This window comes from Podarcis vaucheri (assembly GCF_965113315.1).
Source record: "Podarcis vaucheri genome assembly, chromosome: Z".
NCBI lineage: Eukaryota > Metazoa > Chordata > Lepidosauria > Squamata > Lacertidae > Podarcis > Podarcis vaucheri.
In genome coordinates this window covers 50,892,424-50,918,553 of record NC_138758.1, presented here as the reverse complement: position 1 = coordinate 50,918,553, position 26,130 = coordinate 50,892,424, and the positions used below count along the sequence as shown (strand labels likewise).

Here is a 26,130-nt window from a genome sequence, read left to right as displayed (position 1 = left end):
TCTGGGTTGGTTCATATAAGGAGAGACAGTCCTTGAGTTATTGTGCTTCCGAGTTGCAAAAGGCTTTATAGGTCAAGACCAGGACTTTGGAATGGGGCTTGGGAACTAATTGGCAGCCAGTGCAGTTGGGCCAGGGCTGGCGTTATGAGCTCAAGCCATCTTGCCCTGGTGAGCAACTAGGCTGCTGGATTCTGCGCCAGCCGAAGCTTCCGAACCATCTTCAAAAGCAGCTCTGCACATTGCAGTAATCTGACTGCACGTCAGAAGCAAGTGCCCTTCGCTTGGGCCACTTGCCTTAGTAAACAGAGCTATAACTGTTTGCACAGTTCGACATGGATCTTCTGATACCCTTGTGGGAAGTGGATTGAATTACTTTTGCCGCAGACACAATCCATTTGGGGATTTCTCCTATGAAAAAGCCCATTGGAATGGATAGTAATTGATGTAGCTCCCATTCATTTAACCAGGGCTTGGGCATGAAGAGCAGTCTGTGGCTCAGGAATGAGGAACCTGTCCCTCTCCAGATGTTGCTAAACTACAGCTCCCATCATCCCTGACTCTTGACCATGCTGGAAGTTGTAGTATTACACCCATCTGGAGGGCCACAGATTCCCCATCCTTGCTGTGAGTGATCCCTCTTGTTCCCTTTGTCTGCCCAGGCATTGCACGCATCTCCTTCCTTAAACATTCAACCCCACAGTTCATTAATGCACAGTTCATGCCACCATTTCCTGGTATGCAGACATTTTAAAGCATACACTACCTTCCTTTACACACACTTACAATCCCCACCCCTTGATGCAGAATGAAAGTAGAAAACCTAGCACCCAAGTGTCAAACAAACATTGCCTATTCCCCATGGGAGGTATTCATACTGACAGAGGTCTCAATGTCTTCTAGCCACTGGAGCTCATTTGTGAGAAAGCCATAGGCACGTGCAATAGACCCTTGGGTGCCGGTGAAGCTCTGCGGCGAGTGATGGAGTGTTTGGCATCAGGGATCCTGTTACCTGGTAAGAGCTGCCACAGGAACTCCCTGAGGTGCTGGGTGGTACATGCCTGGGCACACATCTCTTCAACTTGTCCTGTTTGTTACTTGTGCGCCAGCCTCAGTCCTAGTCCTGTGAGTTTTTAAAGTAGTATTTCCCCAAGCAAGTGAATCAATTGAGTGTTGTTTTAGCACCTTTGGAAGGAACAAACATGCACCACTGAAAGTCTCTTAATAACGCAGTGGTTTTATTGGGCGATCTGTACCATTTTGCAGTCTTTGTTCTGTTTTGAAATAGGTGGCGCTTGAACACAGAGGGGCTCTTTCGCTTACATTACGATAGGTTTTGAAATGCCTTGGTTCATTTGGACATTATTTTCTCCTTGTGGAGAGAGCCGGCTTTAGATTTGCTTCTTCCCTTCTCTCTACATTAAGAAGAGTGTAGTGGAACTAAGGGAGCTTCCTTCAGACTCTTTGTCTGCTCCAGTGGTGTCCGCTCTGGCTGGCAGCAGAAAGGAGAGTATTTCCCCATGGTCTGGTGCCTGGTCTTTTGAACTGGATCTGCTAGGAATTGCACCTAAGTCCTTCTGCGGTGGAAGCAGATTCTCTTACCACTGACCTAGAGTCCTCCCCCTCCCCCAAGGTCTGCTCCTGATCTCTCACTGTGAGAAAAGATACTTGGGTGAAGGCTTCAGTGTAGACTTCCCATCCTTCCCATTGGTATCCCTGTTTCCTGCCCCACTGAGCAGTCACAAGGACTCACATTCTTCAAGCATACATGGTCAAATCCCACAAAACACAGCAGAAGCTGGCTTAAAAGCATCAGCATATGGCAGAATGAACAGTCCTAGAATAATAGAGAAATTGGGCCCTTAAACCCCACCTCCATCCAGGTGTTTTTGGGTGGCCATTCCCCCTGCCCCTATTCTGCTGAAACTACCTGGTTTCCTTAATAATTTTGTCCTCACAGCAGTTCAGAAAAGAAGGAAGCACAGGGCTACAATGGGTCGCCAGGGTTGCTGAACTGCAGCTCCCACCACCCCTGACCACTGGCCCTGCTGGCTGGGGCTGCGGAGAGTTGCAGCCACAGCAGCACCTAGAAGGGGCCAAGGATCCCCAATCCCTGGTCCTAAAGTCCTTGGTGCTGATCTGAGCTGTCCTGCTTTCTTGCCCCACAGGTGGGCCTGGTGTGCATGATCCATGTGAGCGGGAGCCAACGGATGCCTTGTCCAATCTGACTGTTCAACAGAGAGAAGCCATTACCCACAGTGCCCAGGTAAAATGTGCCAGGCGCCTGGGTGGGAGAGCATCCTGGACCACCTTTTGTTCATCTCCTGTGGCCACAAGTGGTTGGAAAACTAGAGTCGCCATATTTTGAGCTGTTTCTGCTGCTTTTTCCATCATGTTACCATACATCCGGGTTTTCCCTGACATTTTGCCAATTCAGTAAAATTCACCCCGATGCCATCTTTACACCAGAAAACCAGGACATGTCAGGAATTTTCCTGACGTATGGCAAGCCTAGGAAAACCCTTAGGTCAGAGCTTTCGTTTGGGTCAAAACAAAATAAGCACATTGGCTTCCTGACCAACGTTCTATGAATACAAAAAACCCCAAGGTAGCCTGTGACATTAATGTTGGCTATGGAAAACATCTGCATCCTTCACATTGTATACGGTAATTGCATCCTGAGTAATACCACCTTGTATGAGGAGATGTAGTACCAATTGAATACTGTGGCTGCAATACTTGTTTTAGAAAGCCAGCATTTTAAGTTGTATGTATGGGCAAGATGTGTATTCAATTCACCAGCCAGTTTTGTTTTTTAAGGGTACCAGGCTAGTCCTGGAGCCAAGCTGGACTCTTCCTTCCTCTCCCTCCCTCCCTCTGGGTTTTGGAAGCAGGGGGTGAGCACAGATGGCTCCCTCTTGCAGAGGAGTTGATAAACCTTGCCTTGTGGGCTGTGGGCCTTGAATCTTTCTCTGAGTGTTTCCGGGTGGTTAATGGATTTTGGAAAAACTGAACTGGGGGGGGGGTAATCTGTGTTCCTAGGCAGATTATCTGTTGGGCAGGAGGATTAGTTTATGATGACTATCTTGAGATGACTTTGTGGGTACTTGAAGGTGAATTTCATTTATTCAGAGCAGGATCTGTTGGGAAGTCAACTGGATTAATTAAAAATGAACTGGTTTGGGGTGGGGTACAAATGGACTGGCAGTGGAGTGGTTTGGGTGTGGAATTAGTGGGCCTTTCCCTCTGTGGAGTTTTAATACCAAACCTGAATTCCTACCTACAAACTGGAACTGGCATTTTTCGATTTCCTACATCCTTCCCCGTTAGGTCCTAGGGCAGCTTCCAGCAATTTAAAATACAACATTAAAATCAGCTTTAAAATAATTGCAGTCACAAAAATAGAGTGGGTTCTAAAATATGTAGCTCTCAAGTGTCATAAAACTGGCTTCCTTGCAGGGGTCAGGGAATGGGGAGGAAGAACAGATTGCTTTTCCTACAGAGCTCAAGAGTCTTCTCCCATAAGAAAAAACTGGGTTGGCACCTGTCTTACCTGTTGCCTGCTGGTGGGAGTGGGGCTTTCTCTCTCCCCGTGTGCTTTTCTCACACCTCCGTTACCTAGGTGGTGGGGATCAGCCTGCAGAGCAGAACATAGCCTGATATGTGTTTAGGAGAACCTTGTGGAGCAATGGGGCTTGAAAATAACCTTTCTTTCTTGCAGCATGCCTTGAGACAGTCAGCTTTTGGGCAGATCTACAAGGTGCTGGAAATGGATCCTCTCCCTTCCAATAAGTCGTTCCAGAAATATTCCTGGTCAGGATCCGACAAAGAAGGTACCTGGAGAGGGAATCTCCCTGTCAGTTGAGGAGGCGTAGTATCTGGTTTTGCTATCTTTGTTTTAGGAGGGTGGGAACTAAGAGGGTGGTAGCTCTGAGTCTTTGGCTCAAGAATCCCTGAGCAGCATTTCCTCCTTTAATTTTCAGAAACAGCATGAAGTATATCTTATCTTCCACCCAGAGAATTTGTGTTTATGGGGCAGCGAACAAATGCAAATGATTAGCAGCCTTTTACCCAGCATTGCTCAGGAATTCTAAGAAATTGCGGGGGGGGGGGGGTTAGAACTACCACCAGGGCAGTTTTGAAATCAGTTGCTAAAATCAGTGCAGTTGTGAAAGGTTCAGCCTGCCCCCTCGATTCGAAACAGCATCCAAATCACAGAATCATAGAATTGTAGAGTTGAAAGGAACACTCAAGGATCATCTAGTCCATGGGAAGGCAAACTAAGGCCCAGGGGCCGGATCCGGCCCAATCGCCTTCTAAATCCAGCCCGCGGACGGTCCGGCAACCAGCCTGTTTTGACATGAGTAGAATGTGTGCTTTTATTTAAAATGCATCTCTGGGTTACTTGTGGGGCATAGGAATTCGTTCATTCCTCCCCCCCCAAAAAAAAAATATAGTCCAGCCCCCACAAGGTCTGAGGGACAGTGGACTGGCCCCCTGCTGAAAAAGTTTACTGGCCCCTGTTCTAGTCTAATCCCCTGTGATGCTGGAGTCTCAGCTAAAGCATCCATGACAGATGCTGTTTACCAAAACCTCCACCTTAGGAATCATCATTCAAAATTTGGTTCGGATATGTTATGCAGCGTTCAAATGCATAGTGAACAAACAGTTTTCCGGTGGGGGGGGGAGAGAGAGAGAGAATATGTGAATATTTCTGAATGGATTTGGGGGATCAAATACATAGCTGTTCCATTTTTGTCTATTCCAAATTTGGAAAAGTAATGTGTTTTGTGTTTTCATAGAATCCTATAGTTAGAGGATTCCTTGTAGGCCAGCTAAAGTTATATCCCCACCCCCGCTTGATGTAGGAAATCTAGGTTCTGCTTGAAGATCTCCAGGGAAGTGGGAGACCACTACCCTTCTGAGAACCAGTGGCTAGAATATTGGACTGGGAGTCCACGAAAGCCACAAAGCTTGCTAATTGGTGTCAGAGCAGTCATTGCTTTCCGCCTTGCCTACCTCAGAGGGCGGTTGTGAAGTTAAAAGTGTGTGGGAGGGGAACCACCCTGAGGGGCTTGTAAGATAAATAGCTGTCTTTCTCTATGAATAACACTGTGTGATTCATAACCTGCTTTGAAAGTGGGATGAAGCAGAATAAAGATTAACAATTGCAAGGAATCCTGAGTTTCCCTCCTAACCTGCTGCTCAGGTTCTTCTCAGCTGCTCAGGCTTTCTCTCTTAATAGACACCCCAGTTGTGCAACTCAGAATTCGAACTCTTTGCAAGGTGCAGATTTGTTGTTGTTGTTTAGTCATTTAGTCGCATCTGATTCTTCGTGACCCCCTGGACCAGAGCACGCCAGGCACTTCTGTCTTCCACTGCCTCCCGCAGTTTGGTCAGACTCATGCTGGTAGCTTCGAGAACACTGTCCCACCATCTCGTCCTTTGTCGTCCCCTTCTCCTTGTGCCCTCCATCTTTCCCAACACCAGGGTCTTTTCCAGGGAGTCTTCTCTTCTCATGAGGTGGCCAAAGTCTTGGAGCCTCAGCTTCAGGATCTGTCCTTCCAGTGAGCACTCAGGGCTGATTTCCTTCAGAATGGAGAGGTCTGATCTTCTTGCAGTTCATGGGACTCTCAAGAGTCTCCTCCAGCACCAGAATTCAAAAGCTTCCAATCACAAAGCCTTCTTTATGGTCCAGCTCTCACTTCCATACATCACCACTGGGAAAACCATAGCTTGAACTATACGGACCTTTGATTTGTTAGCCTTCCCCATTGCCTCCTGTTTGCAGTGTGGGAATAGCAGGCAACGTTTGGGTGGTTTACCAGACAACCACACACACTGGTCTGTTTGTTCATTTATTAAGGTTCTCAAACCCAGCTGGCGTAAATCTAATTGATGCCTTGGCAGAACTAGCCATGCTCCAGGGGCCTGTTTGGATACAGGTGTCTTGAGGGGGCTCCTTGCTGCAGGAGCTGGGCTTCAGTTGCCAGCTACATCTCTTCGCAGACCCCATTTCCCCCGAGCAGCTCTGTGCAGCTGCCCCACACCAATGGCTGCATGTGGGACTTCCCAGCAATTAAACTGTTGCCTCTTTCGGTACCCGCTGCTGTCAAAAGCATAATGGCTTCTTGGCACTTTAGTGATGGCCTAGGCCGCCCCAGCCATTTATTTTTAAAGTGAGAACATTGATCCTGTGACACCCTCTATTACGGGCGAGTTTATTGCTATTAAGGCAAATGATGGATGCCGATAGATAGGCCCCTTGTTCTCCGTTCCCTCCCCTTCCAGCCAGCCTGATGGATGCTGAAGCCGGGATGCTTATAGCAGAGTTATTAGCTTGCAGCATCTAAGATAGACTTGCAGGAGAGACTCTCAGACTGGAGGTGGCTTATCAGTCCCTTCAGGGTAAGGAGAGAGGGAGGGAGCAAGACGCTCTGTTCCCAGGTGACTTTTGGCTGTGGAAACCCAGTGCTTTATTTATACCCACGCAGGATGTGCCAGTGAGCCTCATTAATATTTGGCCTAGGGCAAATGTGCTGTCTCTTTACCATCCCTGCCCCAGTCCTGTTCATTCTGTTGCAGTTTGTTGGTTCTGTGTGGCATTGTACAATGCCAGCTCCTCTTTGACCATGACTGATCTGTCAGCAAGGCTTGTGCATGGAAACAGTCCAGGGAGACAGGGAGGCATCTTTCAGGGATGCATTCTGCACTGTATATCCTGCAGCAAGCACAATACAGGTGAAACTCGAAAAATTAGAATATCGTGGAAAAGTTCCTTTATTTCAGTAATTCAACTTAAAAGGTGAAACTCATATGTGAGATTGACTCATGACATGCAAAGTGAGATATGTCAAGCCTTGATTTGTTATCATTGTGATGATCATGGCGTACAGCTGATGAAAACCCCAAATTAACAATCTCAAAAAAATAGAATATTAAATGAAATCAGCAAAACAAGGATTGCAAATTGAGCAAGATTGGACCTCTGAGAAGTAGAAGCAGATCTCGCTTTGCATGTCATGAGTCGATCTCATCTATTAGTTTCACCTTTCAAGTTGAATTAGTGAAATCAATGAACTTTCCCACGATACTCTAATTTTTCGAGTTTTACCTGTAGTTAGTTGGTCTCTAGGGACCTTCCCAGTGATAACGTTCTTCCAGCTACAGATAGAATAAACGGACATAAATCTGACATCAAGAATCACAAAACAGAGAAACCAGTAGGAGAACACTTCAATCTCCCAGGACATTCTATACAAGATCTCAAAGTAGCTGTTTTACTTCAAAGGAATTTCAGAAATAGACTGGAAAGAGAAGCTGCTGAATTGCAACTCATTACCAAACTCAAAACCATGGAGAGACCTGGTCTGAACAAAGACATTGGATTCTTATCTCATTATACATGACTAAGCCATTTTTCACCTTCTCACCCCTTGCCTTTTCCTGTAAGACCTATTGCAGTCGTTAAGAGTCGTCAACAGGCTCATCTCAGCTATCTGCCAATCTCCCATTCCCACCACCCTTCTGAGTAATACCCCTCCCCACCTTCTCACTATATAGAAGGATCTGGCAACTTCTGTTTCAGTGTATCTGAAGAAGAAGCATGCACACGAAAGCTCATACCAAGAACTAACTTAGTTGGTCTTTAAGGTGCTACTGGAAGGAATTTTTTTATTTTGTTCTTCCAGCTGTTTGTGTTTCTTAATGCCACGTTCCTTTCTTGGGGGGTGAGGAGCCAAAAGCACCTGACAACAAAATGCAGTGGAACCCCACTGTTTGACAGTGGAACGGACTCCCTCGGGAGGTTGTGGGCTCTCCTTCCTTGTAGGTTTTTAAGCAGGGGCTGGATGGCCATCTGTTCTGGATGCTGTAGCTGAGGATCCCTGCATTACAGGGGGCTGGACTAGATGACCCTTGGGGTCCCTTCCAGCTCTACAATTCACTGATTCTGTGAATTAACACACAGTATCAGAATGATATTCAGTAAGCAAAAAAACAACCCCCGGGATACATATTAAAACACAGAACAAATCCATGTCAAGACAGTTCCAATGATCTGGCAGTAAATCAGTTAAATTCCCACCGGTAATAAGATCCATCTCTGTTAACAGTAAGAATCCAATGAACACTTTTTTTTTAAAGTTACAAAACAAATTAAATGTTTTCTGCCTACCTCTTCCCATCCTAGGACCCTGAGTTAGGCAAGAAACACCTAAATTTGTAATCCAGCAAAACTAGTAACTGACCATTAGAATACAGCAGGTAGGAAGTTTTGTCTAGGCAACAGCTGATGGCACCAGCGACCGGTGGCATCCCTGGACTTGCTTTCCTACTTTTCCTCCAGCAAATTATTGCCTCGTTGAATTAATTTGCCCCTGAGTCCCTTGTAATTGAACTGGTTTTTGCAGGTTTACCTAGGAGAAAGTCACCTCCTTTCCAATGAGGGTGCTGGCTTTCCCTGGTGGAAAACTAGGCAGCTTACAAAGCAACTTTATCCTTGCAGCAATCTGCCGCCCTTATTCATTATTTGTTTAAAATTACTAAGCTGCCTGGCCCTACGCCACACACCATCAACCCACCTCTAGCCCAATGCGGCCCTCCAGACCTCTCTGCATGGCCCTTGGGACTCTCTCCAGGCCACATCTCACTAGTCCAGAACGACACCCTCCCTGTGTGTGTTTCCTGACTGTGAATGTGACTGTGTTCTCTGAAAATGCCTTTTTGCATGCCTGGATGGAGGATAGAGAGGTGTGTGAGAGCGCATGTGTAGAAACCAGCCTTCTGTACAAAGGTAAACATATTTGTGCTCTACCTACTGGTGCCTCTTCCCCTTCCCACCACCAGTGTGTGGCCCTCTGAAGGTTGACAGAAAGGAATGTGGCCCTTGGGCTGAAAAAAGATTCTGCTTTCTTTGTGATCTAGTGGCAGCTCTCTGAGGCTGTTCTAGGCCTTTGGCCCAGCTCTGCTGTGGCCCTCACCTCCTCCACAGGCCAGATTGTTCTTCCTTTAGAAAGCTTCATATCTATCTTTCTTCACTTTCCACATCACCTTCTTGTTGGTTTCTTGTTTCCTTGCATTTTTGGAGCGTTAAGGGTTCTCTTTAATGCTCTTTAGCTTGCTGAGTTCTGTGTAAAGCTGTCTCTGTAGCACAGAGCTGGGGCCAGGTGACTGCTATGCCTCTGCTCAAAGACTCCTCCAGGCAAAGAGACTCCTCTAGGTCATGGGTTCCATTGTCCAGCTCCTCTTGCTATTGAGAAGTTTTCCTAATAGTCATCCATCCATGTGACTTAAGCACCTTAGGTTTAATTCTGCTCTCTGAGGCAGGACAAGTCTGTGCCCCAGTCTCTTGCTTCTCCACACATAACTGCATAAGCTGCTACTGCAGGTTTCGTGGGATGCATCCCCTCAGCTGCAGAAGGGAGCAATCTGCTGGGTGGTCTTGATGGGAAGAGCAGTGGGTGGCTGGGTGAGAGGTAGCTGGATTTGGGCCAGAGACATCAAAGTACAAGCCCTAATCATTTGATACGTTTAATTTGCTCTCTCTGCTGAGGCTCCAGGTGAATGGCAGTGTTTGGAAACAGCAAGCAGGGCTGCGCAGAATTCACATTTCCGAGAATCAGAGTTTCCTTCTTTGAAGAAACAAACCAAAAAGACCAAGTTTTTAGACCTTGAAGATATTATTGGAAATGCGTGCGCAATGCCCACTGAAAATTCTGAAGCCGGATGGGAATGGATTGAACAAGATCTCCAAGCTCTCAACAGCTGCTTTGGCAACGCTGATTCAGTGGGAGTTGGGGAATTGGCAAGACTAGAATACAAAATGAGGGCAGTGCAGAATTATATGGGGAGATTGTGCGAATTTTAGCCAAGTTGCAAAAGAGCTTTACTTGCAATCAGAATTTTAACTTAACAAATGTTTGGGTGGGTATGTTGTGTTTTTTGTTTACTACCACTGTTTGAACGCTCCCTTTGGTCCATCTCCAAAACCCACCTAATGGGAGTTTTATCTTTTGTAGGTGCAGGCTCTTCCGCTTTGAAGAGGCCATTTGAAGATGGGTTGGGAGATGAGAAAGACCCAAATAAAAAGATGAAGCGTAACTTGAGGAAAAGTAAGTTGTCATATCTCCACCCCGCTCTGTTTTGCTCCAAGGAGGAGCCAAAGTGCTGTACAGGGAGCTGATCTGAAAGCCTTTGAAGTGCTGTGGGGATTGGGTAGAGGCAGGGACCCCCAGGTTGATCGAGGAGTAGGGTGGTAGTGTGTGTGTGTGTGTGTTGTTCCTTCCACAGTACTGCACTTACAAGTAGGGATGAGGAATATTTGACCTTCCGGGTTACCCTTGGCCATACTGGTTAGGGCTGATGAGAGTTGGGACTCCAATGACCTCAGAAGGGGCCTGTCCCTGACTTGGAACTTCCATTGAGGCATCTTGAAAAATATGCTCAGTTTCTTGGGACGGCAGATCTATGCAGCCATTCTACGCAACCATTGGTGTTTGAGAGTATGCAGTGGTTTAGCAGCTACTAGGCCTGTACCCTTGTGGTAGTGCTACAAGTGATTGTAGACTGTGGCTTGAAAAACAATGGCGGATGAGGCTATTGATAGCTCTGGCAGTGTTCCTCAACCTGTGCTCTCCAGGTGCTATTAGACAACGACTTGCGTTAGCCCCATCCAGGATAGCTAGTGGTCAAGAATGATGGGAGTTGCTGCCCAAAACATTCAAAGAGCCCTGGGTTGCCGGAGGCTGTTCTGCTAAGTGTTTGAATTATAATGGTTGGCCCCACTTATGGAGGGGTCTTTGTCAATTATTTCATTTCTGAAAAAGATAAGTTTCATACAAGGGATCATCATTAGCAAAGGAATTGAAAATAAAAACTGCCTACACAATGCTGTTATGGAAATCTGTGGCATGACAGCATTTGGAATACAGTTGTACTTTGGATCTCAAATGCCTTGGCTTCCGAAAAAATTGGCTCCTAAACTATCAAAACCCGGAAGTGAGTGTTCCACTTTTTGAACAATTTTTGGAAGCCGTATGTCCGGTACGGCTTCTGATTGCCTGCAGGACGCTCCTTCGGTCAATTGGAAGCCACTCCTTGGTTTCCAAATGGTTCCAGGAGTTGAATGACCCCCGGAACGCATTCTGTTCGAGAACCAAGGTAAGACTGTACTGTGTATGGCGTTCTGGTCGCCTCGTCTAAAAAAGGGACAGTGTAGAGTTGAAAATTTTCAGAAATGGTTCACCAACACTGCTGCCACTGGCCTAATTTTTTATACATTTTAAGGTTTGACATAACCGCCCTAGCATGCATTTTCTGTATTCCATTTCTCTCTGACCCCACTACTTCTGGACGCGAGCCAATTTAGGATAACATATCGTGCATCTGATGAAATTGACTCTAGTCCACGAGAGCTTGCAGTGTAATGTGTGCCTTGAGCATGACTGAATCCTTTAAGCATGGGTGGCCAATGTGCTGCCCCACCCAGCGTGGCCAATGGACCAGGGATGATGGTAGCCCAACATGCGGAGGGCATGCGCTGGTGACGGTGGCAAAATGCCTTGTGTTCATTCATTCATTGCTACTAATTAATTTTATGAAGCAGCATTCCAGTGGGAAATTTGCTGTGGAAAGTTTTTCGCCCCACGTCAGTATGTGGCCTGCTCTGTTCCAACTGCCAATATTTCTCTCTCCTCTTCCTCCCACTCCAGTCCTTGACAGCAAAGCAATAGATCTCATGAATGCTTTGATGCGTCTCAATCAGATACGGCCTGGATTGCAGTACAAGCTCCTTTCTCAGTCTGGCCCTGTCCATGCCCCGGTCTTCACCATGTCAGTGGACGTGGATGGCACGACGTACGAAGCTTCAGGGCCTTCCAAGAAAACCGCCAAGCTTCATGTTGCAGTGAAGGTAAAGATGTATGGCAGAGCCAAAAAGGTGGTTTATTTGAACATCCAAACTCAGTTCGCAGGCTAACCATGGTTAGTCATGATGTGAAGCCATGGGTTGTTGCCATGTAACTCTGGCTTGCTATAATAATAATAATAATAATAATAATAATTTATATTTTTTATTTACATCCCGCCCTCCCCAGCCAAGACTGGGCTCAGGGCAGCTAACACCAGGTATTAAAACAATTGATTAAAATACAACTTAAAAACAAGGTTAAAATACAACATTAAGATGCAGCCTCATTTCAGTAGAAACTCAAATCAAAAACTTTTGGGGGATGAAAACGTCAAGTCTTCACCAAGGCCAACTATCCAGACTGGTCCTACGTGGGCGAGAAAAAAAGCCAGGAAAGTCCCCAAATAGGAGCTCCATCACAGAAGGAGAAAGGAAAAAGGAAAGAGGGAGAGGGGAATCAAGTGGATTCCAAGCCAAAGGCCAGGCGGAACAACTCTGTCTTACAGGCCCTGTGGAAAGAGATCAGATCCCGCAGGGCCCTGGTCTCACGAGACAGAGCGTTCCACCAGGCCGGGGCCAGTGTTGAGAAGGCCCTGGCTCTGGTTGAAGCTTTAATTATGGTTTGGCATTGTGACCAAACTATGTGCCACTACAGCCTTGCTTAACCATGGATTGTTTGGCCACTGTAGCCCAGATGTTTGGCACGAGGCAAGAGCAGCTGGGAAACAATCAAAACTTTGAAGGAAACCTGTGACTTGTTTGCTTCTCTGTGAGGCTGCTTGTGATCTGTTGAACAAACTGTGGTTAAGACATGTTCAAATGCAGTAGCCAGCTTTGTCTTCCCAGGTCACAGAGGCAAAGCATGAGCGTAACAATAAGCAATGGGTTAGTTTCACATGCTTGAACCTTGGGCTTCTGCCTGTCCCTCCTCTAGAGTAAGTGAAAGCATTTGATTTCAATTAACTGCTGTTTAAGTACTTAACCCTGAAAAGCACGTGGTTAAGTTGTGAGGCTAATCTTGACTAGGGTTTATTAAAACAAGCAAGCCTTATGAACTCTAGTTTGAAGTTGATGTGTTCAGCAAACCATAGCTAAGACTAAACATTAGAGGCAGGTTAGAATGACTCCGTAGCCTACCAGCATTGATTTGCTTCTATTTATTTTCTTCTATTTATTTGCTACTACTATTTTGTAACCCAGGGCATTGTATATATATGGTTGCCAAGTGGTAACCCATTTGGACTCTTACAAGACCCAGACCTGGCTTAGCTTAGTTTAGAGAAAAGGCAGGTAAGAGGTGATGTGATAGAAGTTTATAAAATTATGCCTGGTATGGGGTAAGTGAATTGAGAAAACTTTTTCTCCCTCTCTCCTAACACTAGAATTTGTGGGCACCGGAAGAAGCTGATGTTGGAAGCTTCAGGACAGGGGAAATAAAAGACTTTTCATGCAGTTCAGAGTTAAACTGTGGAACTCACTGTCACAAGAGGCAGTGATGGCCCCCAATCTAGCTGGTTTCAAAAGTGTATTAGACAAATTCATGGAGGGGAGGGCTTTCGATGACTTTGCTCTGCTCTCCACAATTGGGGGCAGCAGTGCCTTTGAATACCAGTTTCTAGAAACTGCAGGAGGGGAGAGGATTGCTTTTGTGCTACAATCCTGCTTCCGTGTTTCCCAGAACAGGATGTTGGCCAGATGGGCCATTGGCCTGATCCAGCAGGCACCGCTTATATTCTTAAATGTTATACCCCTAATGAACATAGCAGCAAATATGCTTCTTGTGCTCAGGACTTGCTTGGGGGTTACTGGTTGGTCACTGTGAGAGTGGGGTGCTTAACAGAGGGGTCTTTGGCTTGCTCCAGCAGCGCCCTTCTCCTATTCTTAAGTTCAGCAAGGTGGCAGCCTTAAGACAATGCCCTGGTGATAGTTGATAGGGGAAGTTCACCTCCAGCCAGCTTGAGGAGGAGGACTTGGAGGAGGAGTGGGGAGGAGGAATCCTTCCCCCCCCCCAAAGCTGGCATATTCTCAGTCATGAGAGGCCCTGCAGTGGTTCCACCTGTCTTTAAAAAAATAAATCAAAAAGTGGTTCCTTTCATGTGTTCCAAATGAGGCCTTCGTTCTTCAGAGTTCATCTGGCAGCGGTTTGATTCCTTCATTTCAGAGCCCAGAGAAACTTTTCCTTTATGCATTGCTCACTTTGAACATGAAAGTCCCTCCAAAGTATTTGAGAGAAGCTCTTTCTATTCTTTCCTAGGGCACTGTCCGTTCCCATCCAGTTGCTGAATATTCCTTCTTTCCCTCCCCCAACCCCTTGCTGTGCATTTTAGAGCATCTATCTATCTATCTCTCTAATTGGGATATAGAATGAATGAATTCTCATCAAACTGTCAACGTTGGTATTCTTAATAAAAGAGCCCCAGTTCTGAAAATAATGCGAAAAACACTAGTTTCAGGGGGAAAGGTCATACTATGACACGTTATATATTTTATTTTACTTATTTATTTATTGCATTTATATTTCACCTTTTTTCCAAGGAGTGCAGGTTGATGTGCATAGCTCATCCCCCTCTCCACAGCAACCCTGTGAGGGTAGATTAGGCTGAGAGAGAGAGAGAGAGTAACTGGCCCAACGTTACACTCTGTCTGCTTCATAGAACGAAGGAATTGTAGAGTTGGGAGGGACCCCCAGGGGTCATCCAGTCCAACCCCCAGAAATGCAGGGATCTCAACTAGATCATACAGGACAGATCCAGCATCTGCTTGAAAACTCTCCTGGAAGTCTGCTCCGCTGAGTGGGGATTTGAACCCTGGTTTCCCAAGTCCAAGTGCAACACTCTAGCCACTACACCATACTGCCTCTCCCTGCTGCTTATTGCACACAATCCATGGAAAGGCAAAACAGGTTTAAGCCCCATGTAAAGCAGTGACATTTAGACTCTGGGTTGTTTTAATCACACAGTTTTCAGTTTCCTCTAGATGCGGGGATGCAGCATGCTTGCCACAGATAATTTCATGAATGTAGCACACTGACCATGGAGAAGGGTTCAGATCCGTGGTTCCCAAGCTTTTTCAGGCCACCCCACCCCCAGCTGGGTTTCATAAACCTGTCCCCAATGTCCCTCACCTGATCTTATAAAAAGTACTATTCAGAATAGCGGTTTGCACAGCCCACTAAGGAAGGCAATAACACAACAAAAGGCAAAACAAAATAGGAAAAGTTCTGGGTATTTGCATAATTTGTACAGGATTCAGGAGTCAATGTCTTCTAGGAGCAGATATTTAAATTTAGTTTGGATTTGTTTTTTGTTTGTTTTACAAAACCTGGGAGTATTTGCAGCCCTGCTTCATGGTACCCACAGGGTCAGCAGCGCTGGGAAGCTGCTATTGGGCACAGGAAGTATTCTAGTTCAGCCTTTCCCAGCCTGGTAGTCCCTCCAGGTGCTTTGGACTACAACTCCCATCAGGCCTACTGAGTTGGCACTTGGTTGGGGTAAGGCTGCTCCTTCCTCCTCTTCAACAAGTCAAGCAACGGAATTCAATTCAGGTCACCCTAAACACATGGCGTGTCCGGGTTTTTCTTAAAAGGGGAGAGAGGGGCAGGTTCAATATCCTACCTAGTCACAAATGTGATTTTTCTTTTCTTTCTTTATGTACATGCAGGTTTTGCAAGCAATGGGCTACCCCACCGGTTTCGATGTGGACATGGAATGTACGAGCTCTGACGAGAAGTCAGACACTGAAGGCAAAAACGAGACAGTCTCTTCAAACTCAAGCAATAATACTGGAAACTCTACAATTGACACCTCTGCTACCTTGGAGGTGGTTGTTCAGTTGTCATCCAGTGAGGAAGTGGGAGATAGTAAATAGGTGGAGAGGCCGAGCTAGTGAGAACAGGGTGCTAATGCTTCTTGCTTCTGTGTCTCAGGCTCCCTCAACAGGGCACCTTCCAGACATTGCTGGACAACTAAATCCCATCATCCCTAATCATCGGCCATGTTGGCTGGAGCTGATGGGAATTGGGAGTCCATCAACCTGGTCTGGAGGGCCCTTGGTTTGTCACTTGGAGGACAGAGCAGGGTTGTTTTCTGCTGCGCCAGAGGGTAGGACCTGAACCAATGGATCCAAATGACAAGGAGATTCTGATTTAACATTAGGAAGTACTTTCTGGGGATAAGGGCCTTTCAACAGTGGAATGGACTTCCCAGGAAGGTGGTGGAGTCTCCTTCCTTGGAGGTTTTTAAACAGAGATTGGATGGTCATCTGTCATGGATGCTTTAGTTGAGATCCCTTCATTGCAGGGGGTTGGACTAGATGACCCTGTGGTCTCTTAGAATTCTGTGATTCTGGGATCTTCCTCCCCCCTCTGTGCGGTAATCTTTCTGGCAGTAAAGAGATTTCCCCAATCTCTTTAGCTGCCCCACGTTCTATCCAGCTCCCTCCCTAGTTTGAATCTCCTTTAGAAACTTGCATCTGTGTCCACTCATTTTTCTCTGTGATGTCTAGAATTTCATCTCAAAATAGGAAAATTGAACATTAGAGAATATAGTGCTCAACACTAGAACTGCAGGCTGCAACCATAACTGAAGACCTTGTTCTCTTTCAGCCTCAGACACTGCCCCTCCTCCCTAAACTAATGTGGGGGAAATCCTATAGCCCAAGGCATCAGGCCACACACAGGTCCATCTAACTGAGAGCCAGTGTGGTGTAGTGATTAAGAGCGGTAGTCACGTAATCTGGGGAACCGGGTTCGCGTCTCCGCTCCTCCACATGCAGCTGCTGGGTGACCTTGGGCCAGTCACACTTCTTTGAAGTCTCTCAGCCCCACTCACCTCACAGAGTGTTTGTTGTGGGGGAGGAAGGGAAAGGAGAATGTTAGCCGCTTTGAGACTCCTGAAGGGGAGTGAAAGGCGGGATATCAAATCCAAACTCTTCTTCTTCTTCTAACTCAGTATTGTTTTCTCTGACTGGCAGCAGCAGTTCACCCAAGTTTTTCCGGGCCTTTGACCTGAGATACTTTTTTAGAATTGAAAGTGCCAGGGAGCAGGCCTCCATTAGAGTTTGGGGGTAACAGGAAAGAGTCTACGAATACTTCTAAGCCCTTAAACTCATTATACAACTACAGAGTTGTATTGCTTTTCCGCTCTTTTGTGGCAGTCCTCCACACAGACCATATCGTGCTGTGACACCGTGTCTCTTGGACACCTGAACAAGGTACTCACTGACAGCAAGGATGCTTCACACATCTGTACAGCGGTGATGGAGAACCTGTGGCCTCCTGGATGGAGCTCGACTCAGTCCCAGCCAGCACGGCTGTTTGTCAGCTATGGTGGGAGCTGGAAGTCCAGCTATATCGTGCAGCTTCCCCAGCCATTACAAACTCTTCCAAAAATCTGGAAATAGTTTTTTTTTCAGCTGTCACAGGTCCTTGCTCCTAAATCATGAGTCCCTGCTCTTCTTTTAAAAGGAAACCTGCTTGAACAGTCTGTATCTGTTCAGTGACTCATTTGACCTGGAGAGCCAGTGTGGTGTAGTGGTTAAGAGCGGTAGACTCGTAATCTGGTGAACCGGGTTCGCGTCTCCGCTCCTCCACCTGCAGCTGCTGGGTGACCTTGGGCCAGTCACACTTCTCTGAAGTCTCTCAGCCCCACTCACCTCACAGAGTGTTTGTTGTGGGGGAGGAAGGGAAAGGAGAATGTTGGCCGCTTTGAGACTCCTTCGGGTAGTGATAAAGCGGGATATCAAATCCAAACTACTACTACTACTACTACTACTATTCTTCTTCTTCTTCTTCTTCTTCTTCTTCTTCTCTCTCTGACTTTTGAGATGGGTACAGCCAGATCTACTGTTAGCAAACACGGGTTTCTGTGTGAGGCAAGAGCAGGAAGCAGGTAAGGTGATCTGTAGCGTCAGAGCAGGTGCCGGCTGGTAACTGGGAACGCTGGCTTGCTCTGGCTGTCCTGGAGCTGGCCTTCTGAGCCCAGGGATTCCCGTTTCAGGCAGAGCGGAAGGTTGAGGGGGTCTTTCAAGAGAGATGGCAAGTGGCTTGTTACAGCAGGTGGCTGCCTGGAATGAGCAGCGGCCCTCATTTTTGGGGAGGAGGAGGAAGGTATCAGAGCGATTTGCAACAATTGTACCTAAAACCATACATTTGAAAAGTTTAAATGAGACATCAGCTATTACTCATTATTTTGTAAAATTTATGCACTGCTTTTAAAAATACCTCAAATCAGCTTACAGAAAAGATAAAACAAGGAAATCAAGGAAAAAATTACAGTATTTTTAAACATACATAAAGTCAAAATACCATAACGTTAAAATTCACATTAACTTTCTTAAGTGTGTGGAAAGGCTTGTCTTAACAAGAATGTTTTCAGCAGACGCCAAAAGAGGACAGTGCAAAAACAATGTATTCTTAATTGCCCACATAAGTCGGACAGCATAGCAAAGTTTTCAGCATGTATTTAAAAGTTGAGACAGAAGGTGCCTGTGGAATCTCTAGTGGCAGAGTGTTCCACAGGACTGGGCCGATAGGACTAGAGGCTCAGCTTCTTGTTACTCTCAGAAGGACTCTCGCCAACATGAGGAACAACTAATGACACGCCTGCAGATGATCTGAGTGTTTGAGCTTCTGGACCCAAGTTGCCCAGGGCTTTGTGAATTAATACAAGGGCCTTGACCCTGACCCAGTAGCAGATGGGCAGCCAGTGCAGATGCCTCAACAAGGGGGCCACACATGGTCGGCCAGGTGACCCCACCAGAAATCTGGCCGCTGCACTCTGCAGTCACTGGAGCCTCAGAACCAGACCCAAGGGCAGCCCCACGCAGAGCGCAGTGCAGCAGTGTAGCCTTGACGTTACCAAATGCCTGGAATACAGTGGTCAGGCCATCCCTCATAGGGCTTTGTTTAACAGCTGCCACACAGTTTTATAAGCCAGAGGGCCACTGTATAAATTTTGGCTTACACATACATGTTTATGGCAACATGAGAAACTTGAAACAAGGATGTGTTAGCTCAGTGATTCATGTGGTCCACAGGCACTGCTAGCACAGCTGTCTTCGTTGCTGCATTTCGTGTGTGTGTGTGTGTGTGTGTGTGTGTGTGTGTGTTTGTGTCTTTGCCAGTTGGCTAACCATGCCTTACTCAGAGGTCAGGACCTCCTGGAAGATCTCTGGGTTACCAGCAATAGATCACCAAGGATTTCTGACTCCTTCCCCCACTCCCCCCCAAGTTCTTCAGCTGAGGAATACTCAGACTCCTGTTCCTTAATCCTGACCATTCCCTCCTCCTCCTGCCCCTGAGGTCTGTGGGGTGGGGAACAAGCTTTTGAAGTCTGCCTGTCCCTGCCTTAGAAGTATGTGTGTCTGTGTCTTGGGTCAGTTCCGTTTGATTTGCTTGACTTTTGACGTATTTTACTTCGCTCAGGTGAGAACTCAGGGTCCCATCCTCACAGCTAGTGGCAAGAATCCGGTGATGGAGCTCAATGAGAAGCGGCGAGGTCTCAAGTATGAGCTCATTTCCGAGACAGGCGGCAGCCATGACAAGCGCTTCGTGATGGAGGTGAGGAGGGGGGAAGCATATGGTGGCCTCCTGGCCTCAGTTTTGCTTTACCACACCTTTTGATGGGGTACAAAGTCCTGGGCCAGAGAGAGAGAGAGTGTCAGGCAACAGAATTGATTTATTTACTTCATAGGAATTATGTACTGCTTGGTTGTAAAGCACTTTGAGGAGGAGATTGTTTTGTTTTTACCAAGAGAACAAAACAATGGAATTATGAGTAAAACCAGTTAAAAACTGTGATTTCACATGTTTTTAAAAAATCAACAGCAAGCTAAAACAGAGATCAAAGGACATTCTACATGACTGTACAGGCTTGCCTAGACAAAAATGTTTTTAGCAGGTGCAAAAAAGAGAACAGTGACGACGCCTGCCTGGTGTCTGTTGGCGGGGAGTCCCAAAGGGTGGGAGCTGAGCACCTAAAATGTGTTAAATCTGCACCTTGAAATGTGTGGGTACAGCAGATACCATGTGCATCATCTTATATAGGCCCCCAGAAGTATTGCTGTGGAGCGTAGACTTGGTAACAAATGTTGGTAACCTGTGAGGCAGGAGAGGAAATCTTGTGGCCTTTCAGATGTGATGGAATTGCAGCTCCCATCAGCAGCTCCCATATAGTGGGAGTTGGAGTACGGCAACTTCTGGAGGGCACCAGATTCTCCCCACCTTTGCTGTGATGTGCCAGTGTGAAAGCGTAGTGGACTTGAGAGCCCCCAGCGGAGGACGCAGAGCGGCAGGTGTAAAACCAGGCATCTTGTTTCCAGGTAGAAGTAGATGGGCAGAAGTTCCGAGGGGCCGGTCCCAACAAGAAGGTGGCCAAGGCAAGCGCAGCTTTGGCAGCTCTCGAGAAGCTCTTCTCCGGCCCCAACGCAGCTGCCAACAAAAAGAAGAAGATTCTGCCCCAGGTGAGGGTTGTCTGGGAGAGCCGCTTCCTTTTGGCCAGTGCAGCAGAAACGAGGTTGCTGACTCCCGATAGCTGATTTTGGAACTTTCTAGCAGGGACAGGGGACCTTTAGCTCTCCTCTTGGAGGGACTGCAGCTCCCACTATCCCTGCCCGTTGGCCATACTGGCTGATAGGAGTTGGACCAAGCACCAGCTGATGGGCTGCAGGTCAGTCACCTGTTTCAAAGCCTTGATTAAAGCAGTCTTTGTCAGCGTGGTGCTCTCTGGTGGTTTGAGACTGCAAGCCCCATCAGCCCCAGCCAGCACAAATCAACACTGACAGGAACTTGCACTCCAAATCTCCTGGAGGATGCCAGCTTGACTTAAATGGTTTGGGTCCACTGGGCGAGGGTGCTCTGGAGCTGCCCAGGTAGCTGCTGCTCCTGGTGGGATGGTCAGATCCAGCAACCAGTTTGTGGCAGCAGAGGTTCTCCGTCTATGCTGAGAAAGCAGCCCAGGGCCTTCTGTTTCAGTGAAAGCAGAGACAATGCTGTCTCCTCCTCCAGTTCTGTCAGCTTGTTTTAGGGTGATGGATGGCTCCTAGGCTTTGCTCTGTCTCCACAGCAGGAGGCAGCAGTGCTTCTGAATAGCAGTTGCTGGAAACCACGGGAGGCGAGGGGACTCTTGCTTGCTGGTCTTCCACAGGCATCTAGTTGGCCTCTGTGAGAACAGAGTGCTGGACTAGATGCTGGACTGATCCAGCAGGCTTCTATCTGGGGAACTGCAAGGCACCAGGGACCTGGCTCTTGCAGGTTCCTTTGAGGCTGCTCCCTTCACCGTGAGAGCAGAGTCAAGAAAGCTCTGCTGGGACACACACACACACACACAAACACACCATAAAGTCATAGGAGGGCACCTGTCCTGCTTTCCAGCTTCAGCTTGGCACTTGCCGCGAGCTGAACTGGCGATTTGAGCCTTGGGTAGGCTGGCAGAGTGCCTGAATCATGGAGAGGGTGTCAGATAAGTTGCCCCTGGCTGGGCCTGCTCCCCTGTGTGTATGTGGTTTCTAAAACCAGGCCCTGGAACTTTCCACTGTGGAGGAAGAGCAGAGCAGATGGAGCCAGAAGGTAATTAAGGAATTAGATGGTTATAACGTGAAAAGTGGAAAGGGCATTGGATTCAGGCTCTTCATGCAAACACACTGGAGAGGAAGAGACCATCCGAAGGAGCCAAGAACTGTAGGGATGCTTTGCAGCTCCAGAGCACAACACATTTTGTCCCCAGTGCTACAAAATGAGGGGAAGATCTCTATTTTGACCCTAAGCATTGAGGGTCAGAAAAGGGCAGCCCAGGTATCAAGGGGACAGGTGCAGCATTTTGGACTTTTAAGTTTAGAGAAAAGGCAAATAAGAGGTGGCACAATAATATTATTAAAAAATTATTAAAAATATTGAAAGTCGGTAGAGAAGTTTTTCTCCCTCATAACATGTGAACTTGGGGATATCCAGTGAAGCTGAATGTTGAAAGATTCAGGACAGAGAAAAGAAAGTACTTCTTAATGCATAGTTAAACAGTGGAACTCCCTGCCACAGGAGGCGGGGATGACCACCAACTTCAATGACGCTAGAGGGGATTGGACAGAGACACGGAGGAGAGGGCTCTCATTAACCCACTGGCCATGATGGCTCTGCTTCCGAATACCAGTTTCTGGAAGCCACAAGAAGGGAGAGTTGCTCTTGTGCGCAGGTTCTGCTTGCAGGCTTCCCTTAGGGGCACCTGAGAACGGGATGCTGGACTAATGACCCACTTCCCTCATCCAGCAGACTTTTATTATGCTCTTGTGTTCAAGGAGCTTGGTGCTCTTTTGAATGAGGAGGCAGCACCAGAGTCTGAGCACGACTGAGAACAGTCTCTGGGTGTCCTGAATAGCCCAGGTGTCCAGCTGCCTGGGATCCATCTTTCCTTGGTTGTGCCTCATCTGCATTTTTCTCTCCACGCAGACAAAAGGGATCGTAAACACAGCCATGTCTGCAGCGGTCCAGGTGGCTCGAGGAAGAGGGAGAGGGGCCCTCACACGGGGCGCATTTGTTGGGGCAACAGCTGCCACTGGCTACCTAGCACCAGGTATGACCAAGCCAGGCCTGCCCCCCAGTTGTGGCAACGGAGAGCCAAACCCAGCCGCAGAGGTCCACCCCACATCTCGGGAGCACTGGGTCAAGCTTTGCATGGGGCAGGAATGGGGACCAACTCGTCCCACACCCTCCAGGAGTTGCTGCACTCCAAATCCCAGCAGCCAGAATGTCCCAACAGTCAAGGGTGATGGGATGTGGAGGCCAGCAAGATTTTAGAATGCCACAGGTACCTCAACCCTGGCTGAGAGGATGAGAGGATTCTGAGCAGCGCCAGTGTGGTCTTGTTGTTAAGGTGTCTTGACTAGGACTTGGGAGAGAACAGGGTCCAATTCCTCATTTGGCCAAAAAGCTCGCTGGGTGTGATGTTGGGCTAGTCATGGCCTCTCAGCCTGACCTCCCTCCCCCAGGGCCACCTTGAGCACCTGGAGAAAAAGGTGGGATGTAAATGCAATAGATATATAATTAATAAATAAATAAATAAATAGAAAGGCTTCCATCCCATTTTGGTTTTTAAGCTCACCAGCACCCAGCAGGTAACACTGGCCTGTGCTTTAAGCATGTTTCTCTGCTCATAATGAATGTGCCACCTACTCCCATATCTCTCCCCCTCCCCAAAATGTGCCGTGGCACTTTGTGGTGGCTAGGCAGAGCTGCAGCCAGCAATGTACTTTGGAATAACAAAATAGGCATCTGTTTTGAATTAAATTGATGCTCCCATCTTCACTGAATGCAAACCTTTGGAGACTTCCTACATTTTTGAAGATCTCTACACCCTCCCCCAAAAAACCAAGCAAACCTGGGGATTATGAGCAGTGCTTTTTTTCCAAGGGGCAATCAAGGGTACACAGTACAGCACCTCTTTTTTTGTTAAAAAGGGGTGGCACTTACTGTAACAATTTCATGGTGAGGACCAGTACCTATTTTTCTAGAGAAAAAGCACTGGTTATGAGTCTGCACATTTGCATTTTTGTCAAGGCGTTTGTTTAAAAACAGAAGGGTTTCCCACCCAGATTCTCTGCCATAATTTTTTGGAATTGTTTTAGCTGCCTTGGGGCTCAGTTTAAGGTAGGGTGTCAATAAACTGCCCCACTCAACATCCGGCCAGGGGATGCTTTTCCTTTAGATACTCGCGTTTCCTTGAGTGCGTAAATGCCTGACGGCTTCTTCTGAGGTCCCCTTCAAGTATCTACTTCTTCTCAACACTCTGCCATGACAAATCAGTTTTGCCCCCTCCGTGTGTTTCTGTTGCAGGCTATGGGGCACCCTATGGATACAGCACAGCTACTGCCGCACCAGCTTACGGTATGTACAGCCTCTTCCTTACGTGACCCCACAGGCCATGTTGTATGTATGTACAGTATTTATTATCTCATGGGGCGTGAGCCAAAGGCTTCTGGGAGCGGCCTGGGAGGAATCATTGACTCCCCAGTGACGTTGATAAACCGCAGCACCTCATTTTGTCTCTCTGGAAGGCTGTTGGCCCCTGCCGTGGCTCTTGTTCTGGTTGGAGTAGCTTCCTCCTTCCTCCTCCTGCTTCTGCCTGACTGTGGAAGGGTTGCTTGTTCTAACTGCCTGTTCCCCTTTCATACCAGAACTTGAACCTCTCTTCCCCCTGCCTGAGTAGCTCTCCTACCTTCTTACAGCCATCTCGTACTCCATTCAAAGGAACCCGAAGGGCCAATGCTCGATTGACTTGAACCGCCCAACTCTCCCCCAAAATGGCTGGCTTATTGGTGGCTGTACAGCTTTCTTGGGTCCTCTTTGCAATCTGCAGCGAACCAGTTCTTTGTCACTGCTCTGTTTTTGGGGACACACAGACACAGTGTTGAAGTCTCACAGTCCTGGGTCCCTTTCGTGTTAACAGAGCCATAGTTGTTGTGGTGGTTAAGTTCACACACCTGAGGCTGTGCACCCCTTCTTCTCCTCAACTGGGCTTTGCGAGAGGCAGCGGTCCACAGCAGCAGATCTCAATATTGAGCAACAATAGCTGCAATGGCTGTTAATTGAGCAAGGTAATGTGTGAACTCTTCCTCCTACAGGATTGTGTGAGCAAGTCCAACTGGCTCTGCTTACTCTCCTGCCCACAAACAAACAAAAAACTAGGCAGTGCCACTTGGTGTGCTGAGCAAAAGAAGCTCAACACTCCTTCCTCCGAAAGTGTGTAGTTCTCCCCCCCCCCAATGCTGGCCCCCACCCAACAACAACAACAACAACCTTGTCTTGTTTAATTGGGGGGGAAACCCCTGGCTCTTTGGATTACTTTGAATGTAGTTTTATGCAGCAATGAGAGCAAAGCCCATTGGAGTCAGCGATACGGTCCAGATCCTGTGGAATCCCAACTGCCCCCCTTCCCTGAATCATTTGCTGTGACACATTTCTCCATTGAAGGAGTCAGAAGCTTTTGTTGTTTTGAGGATACATCCTTCCCAGAGAACAAGGCCTGCTGTTTGCCTGCACCATTCCCTGGAACTCAGGTTCCTGCAGGTCTGAACACTGCATTCTTAAGACTGCTTTTGGCAAAGTGGAGAGGGGGGCAGCCAGTTAGGGGTTTTGGAAACTCAAGTCACAGCCAGCTCTTCTGACCATTCCTTGTACATTTAAAAGCAGCCAGAACAAGAGGAGTTTGAGGGAATGTGCAAGCCCTGCTCTCTTCCAATATATGGAGAGCAATACATTAGATGGAGCACTCTTGGTCTCTGTTGCACCAGAGGGCAAAACCAAAACGGGTGGAAATGGAAGCCATTCTTCAGTTCAGCATTAGGGGGGAATCTTAACCATCTAATCTAGCTATCTGTCAGGGATTCTTTAGCTGTGATTCCTGCTTTGGGCTAGAAGACCATTGGGGGGCCCCCTCCCAACTCGGCAGTTCTGTAGTTCTATATTCCTAGCGGCAAGAGCCGTTCCAGAGCACAAAAGGGGCAGCCACAGAGAAGGCCTTTCCCCACATCCACAGCTCAGAGGTGAGAGGCAAAGGAGAGCTTCTGCAGCTGATTTTAATGTCTTGATCTTTTGGGGCTTTTTAGTCCCTTCCCTTGAGACACTGGGCTCTCACCTCAGAGTGGCGAAATGGGAGCTGCCTTAGTGGAGTTTTGGGGAAAAGGCTGAGAGCGCCACAGTGTTCGTGCCTCTTTCTCTCGTCATAGCTCTGGAAAGTTGGGCAGTAATTCAGGAGGGGGGGCGGCTGAGGTAATTGGGCACCTAAAATTGTGTCGTTCTCTGCCCCTTTCCCTCTCCCTCCCACCTTAAACGGCCCATCGCTGACTCCCAGCATCTTGCCTGGAGAAATGCTGCCCTCATTCTCTGCATAAAGGATCCTCACCACTTTTTGGGAAATGTCTGACTGCTTGGTTGTGGTGCTGAGTCTGGGGACAGAAGCGCTGCTCCTGGCTGTAAGGTTCCCACCCACCCACCTTCCCCCATTTTTTCTTCTCTTTCTCTCTCTCTCTCTCTCTCTGCCTCTGTGAAGCTGTTTGCATGTTGGGAAAGTTTCCCTGATCATCTCGATCTTCTTGGAATAACTGCTGTTGCTGCTTTCTGATTTCTGAAAAGAAACATGTAGGTGAAAAGACCCAGGGCCCCTTCAAACAGGAAACACTTGTTGTTTTACTCTCTTTTTCCCCTCCCCCAACAAAACAAAACAAGCATCTGCAACAGA

The 26,130-nt window shown here is 47.5% G+C and overlaps 1 protein-coding gene across 7 annotated transcripts in view; it reads left to right on the top strand.

Annotated features, from left to right (window-relative positions):
* The window catches only part of STRBP (spermatid perinuclear RNA binding protein), a 120,074-nt gene that overhangs the window by 89,348 nt on the left and 4,596 nt on the right, over window positions 1-26,130 (top strand). For all 7 annotated transcript variants that reach the window (XM_082208889.1, XM_082208886.1, XM_082208885.1 and 4 more), the window contains 10 exons: window positions 901-1,012; window positions 2,166-2,263; window positions 3,719-3,830; window positions 10,017-10,109; window positions 11,709-11,908; window positions 15,566-15,724; window positions 19,329-19,463; window positions 20,225-20,365; window positions 22,344-22,467; window positions 23,727-23,777. In XM_082208889.1, the coding sequence (XP_082065015.1) occupies window positions 901-1,012; window positions 2,166-2,263; window positions 3,719-3,830; window positions 10,017-10,109; window positions 11,709-11,908; window positions 15,566-15,724; window positions 19,329-19,463; window positions 20,225-20,365; window positions 22,344-22,467; window positions 23,727-23,777 (1,225 nt within the window). The remainder of the gene's footprint in view (window positions 1-900; window positions 1,013-2,165; window positions 2,264-3,718; window positions 3,831-10,016; window positions 10,110-11,708; window positions 11,909-15,565; window positions 15,725-19,328; window positions 19,464-20,224; window positions 20,366-22,343; window positions 22,468-23,726; window positions 23,778-26,130) is intronic.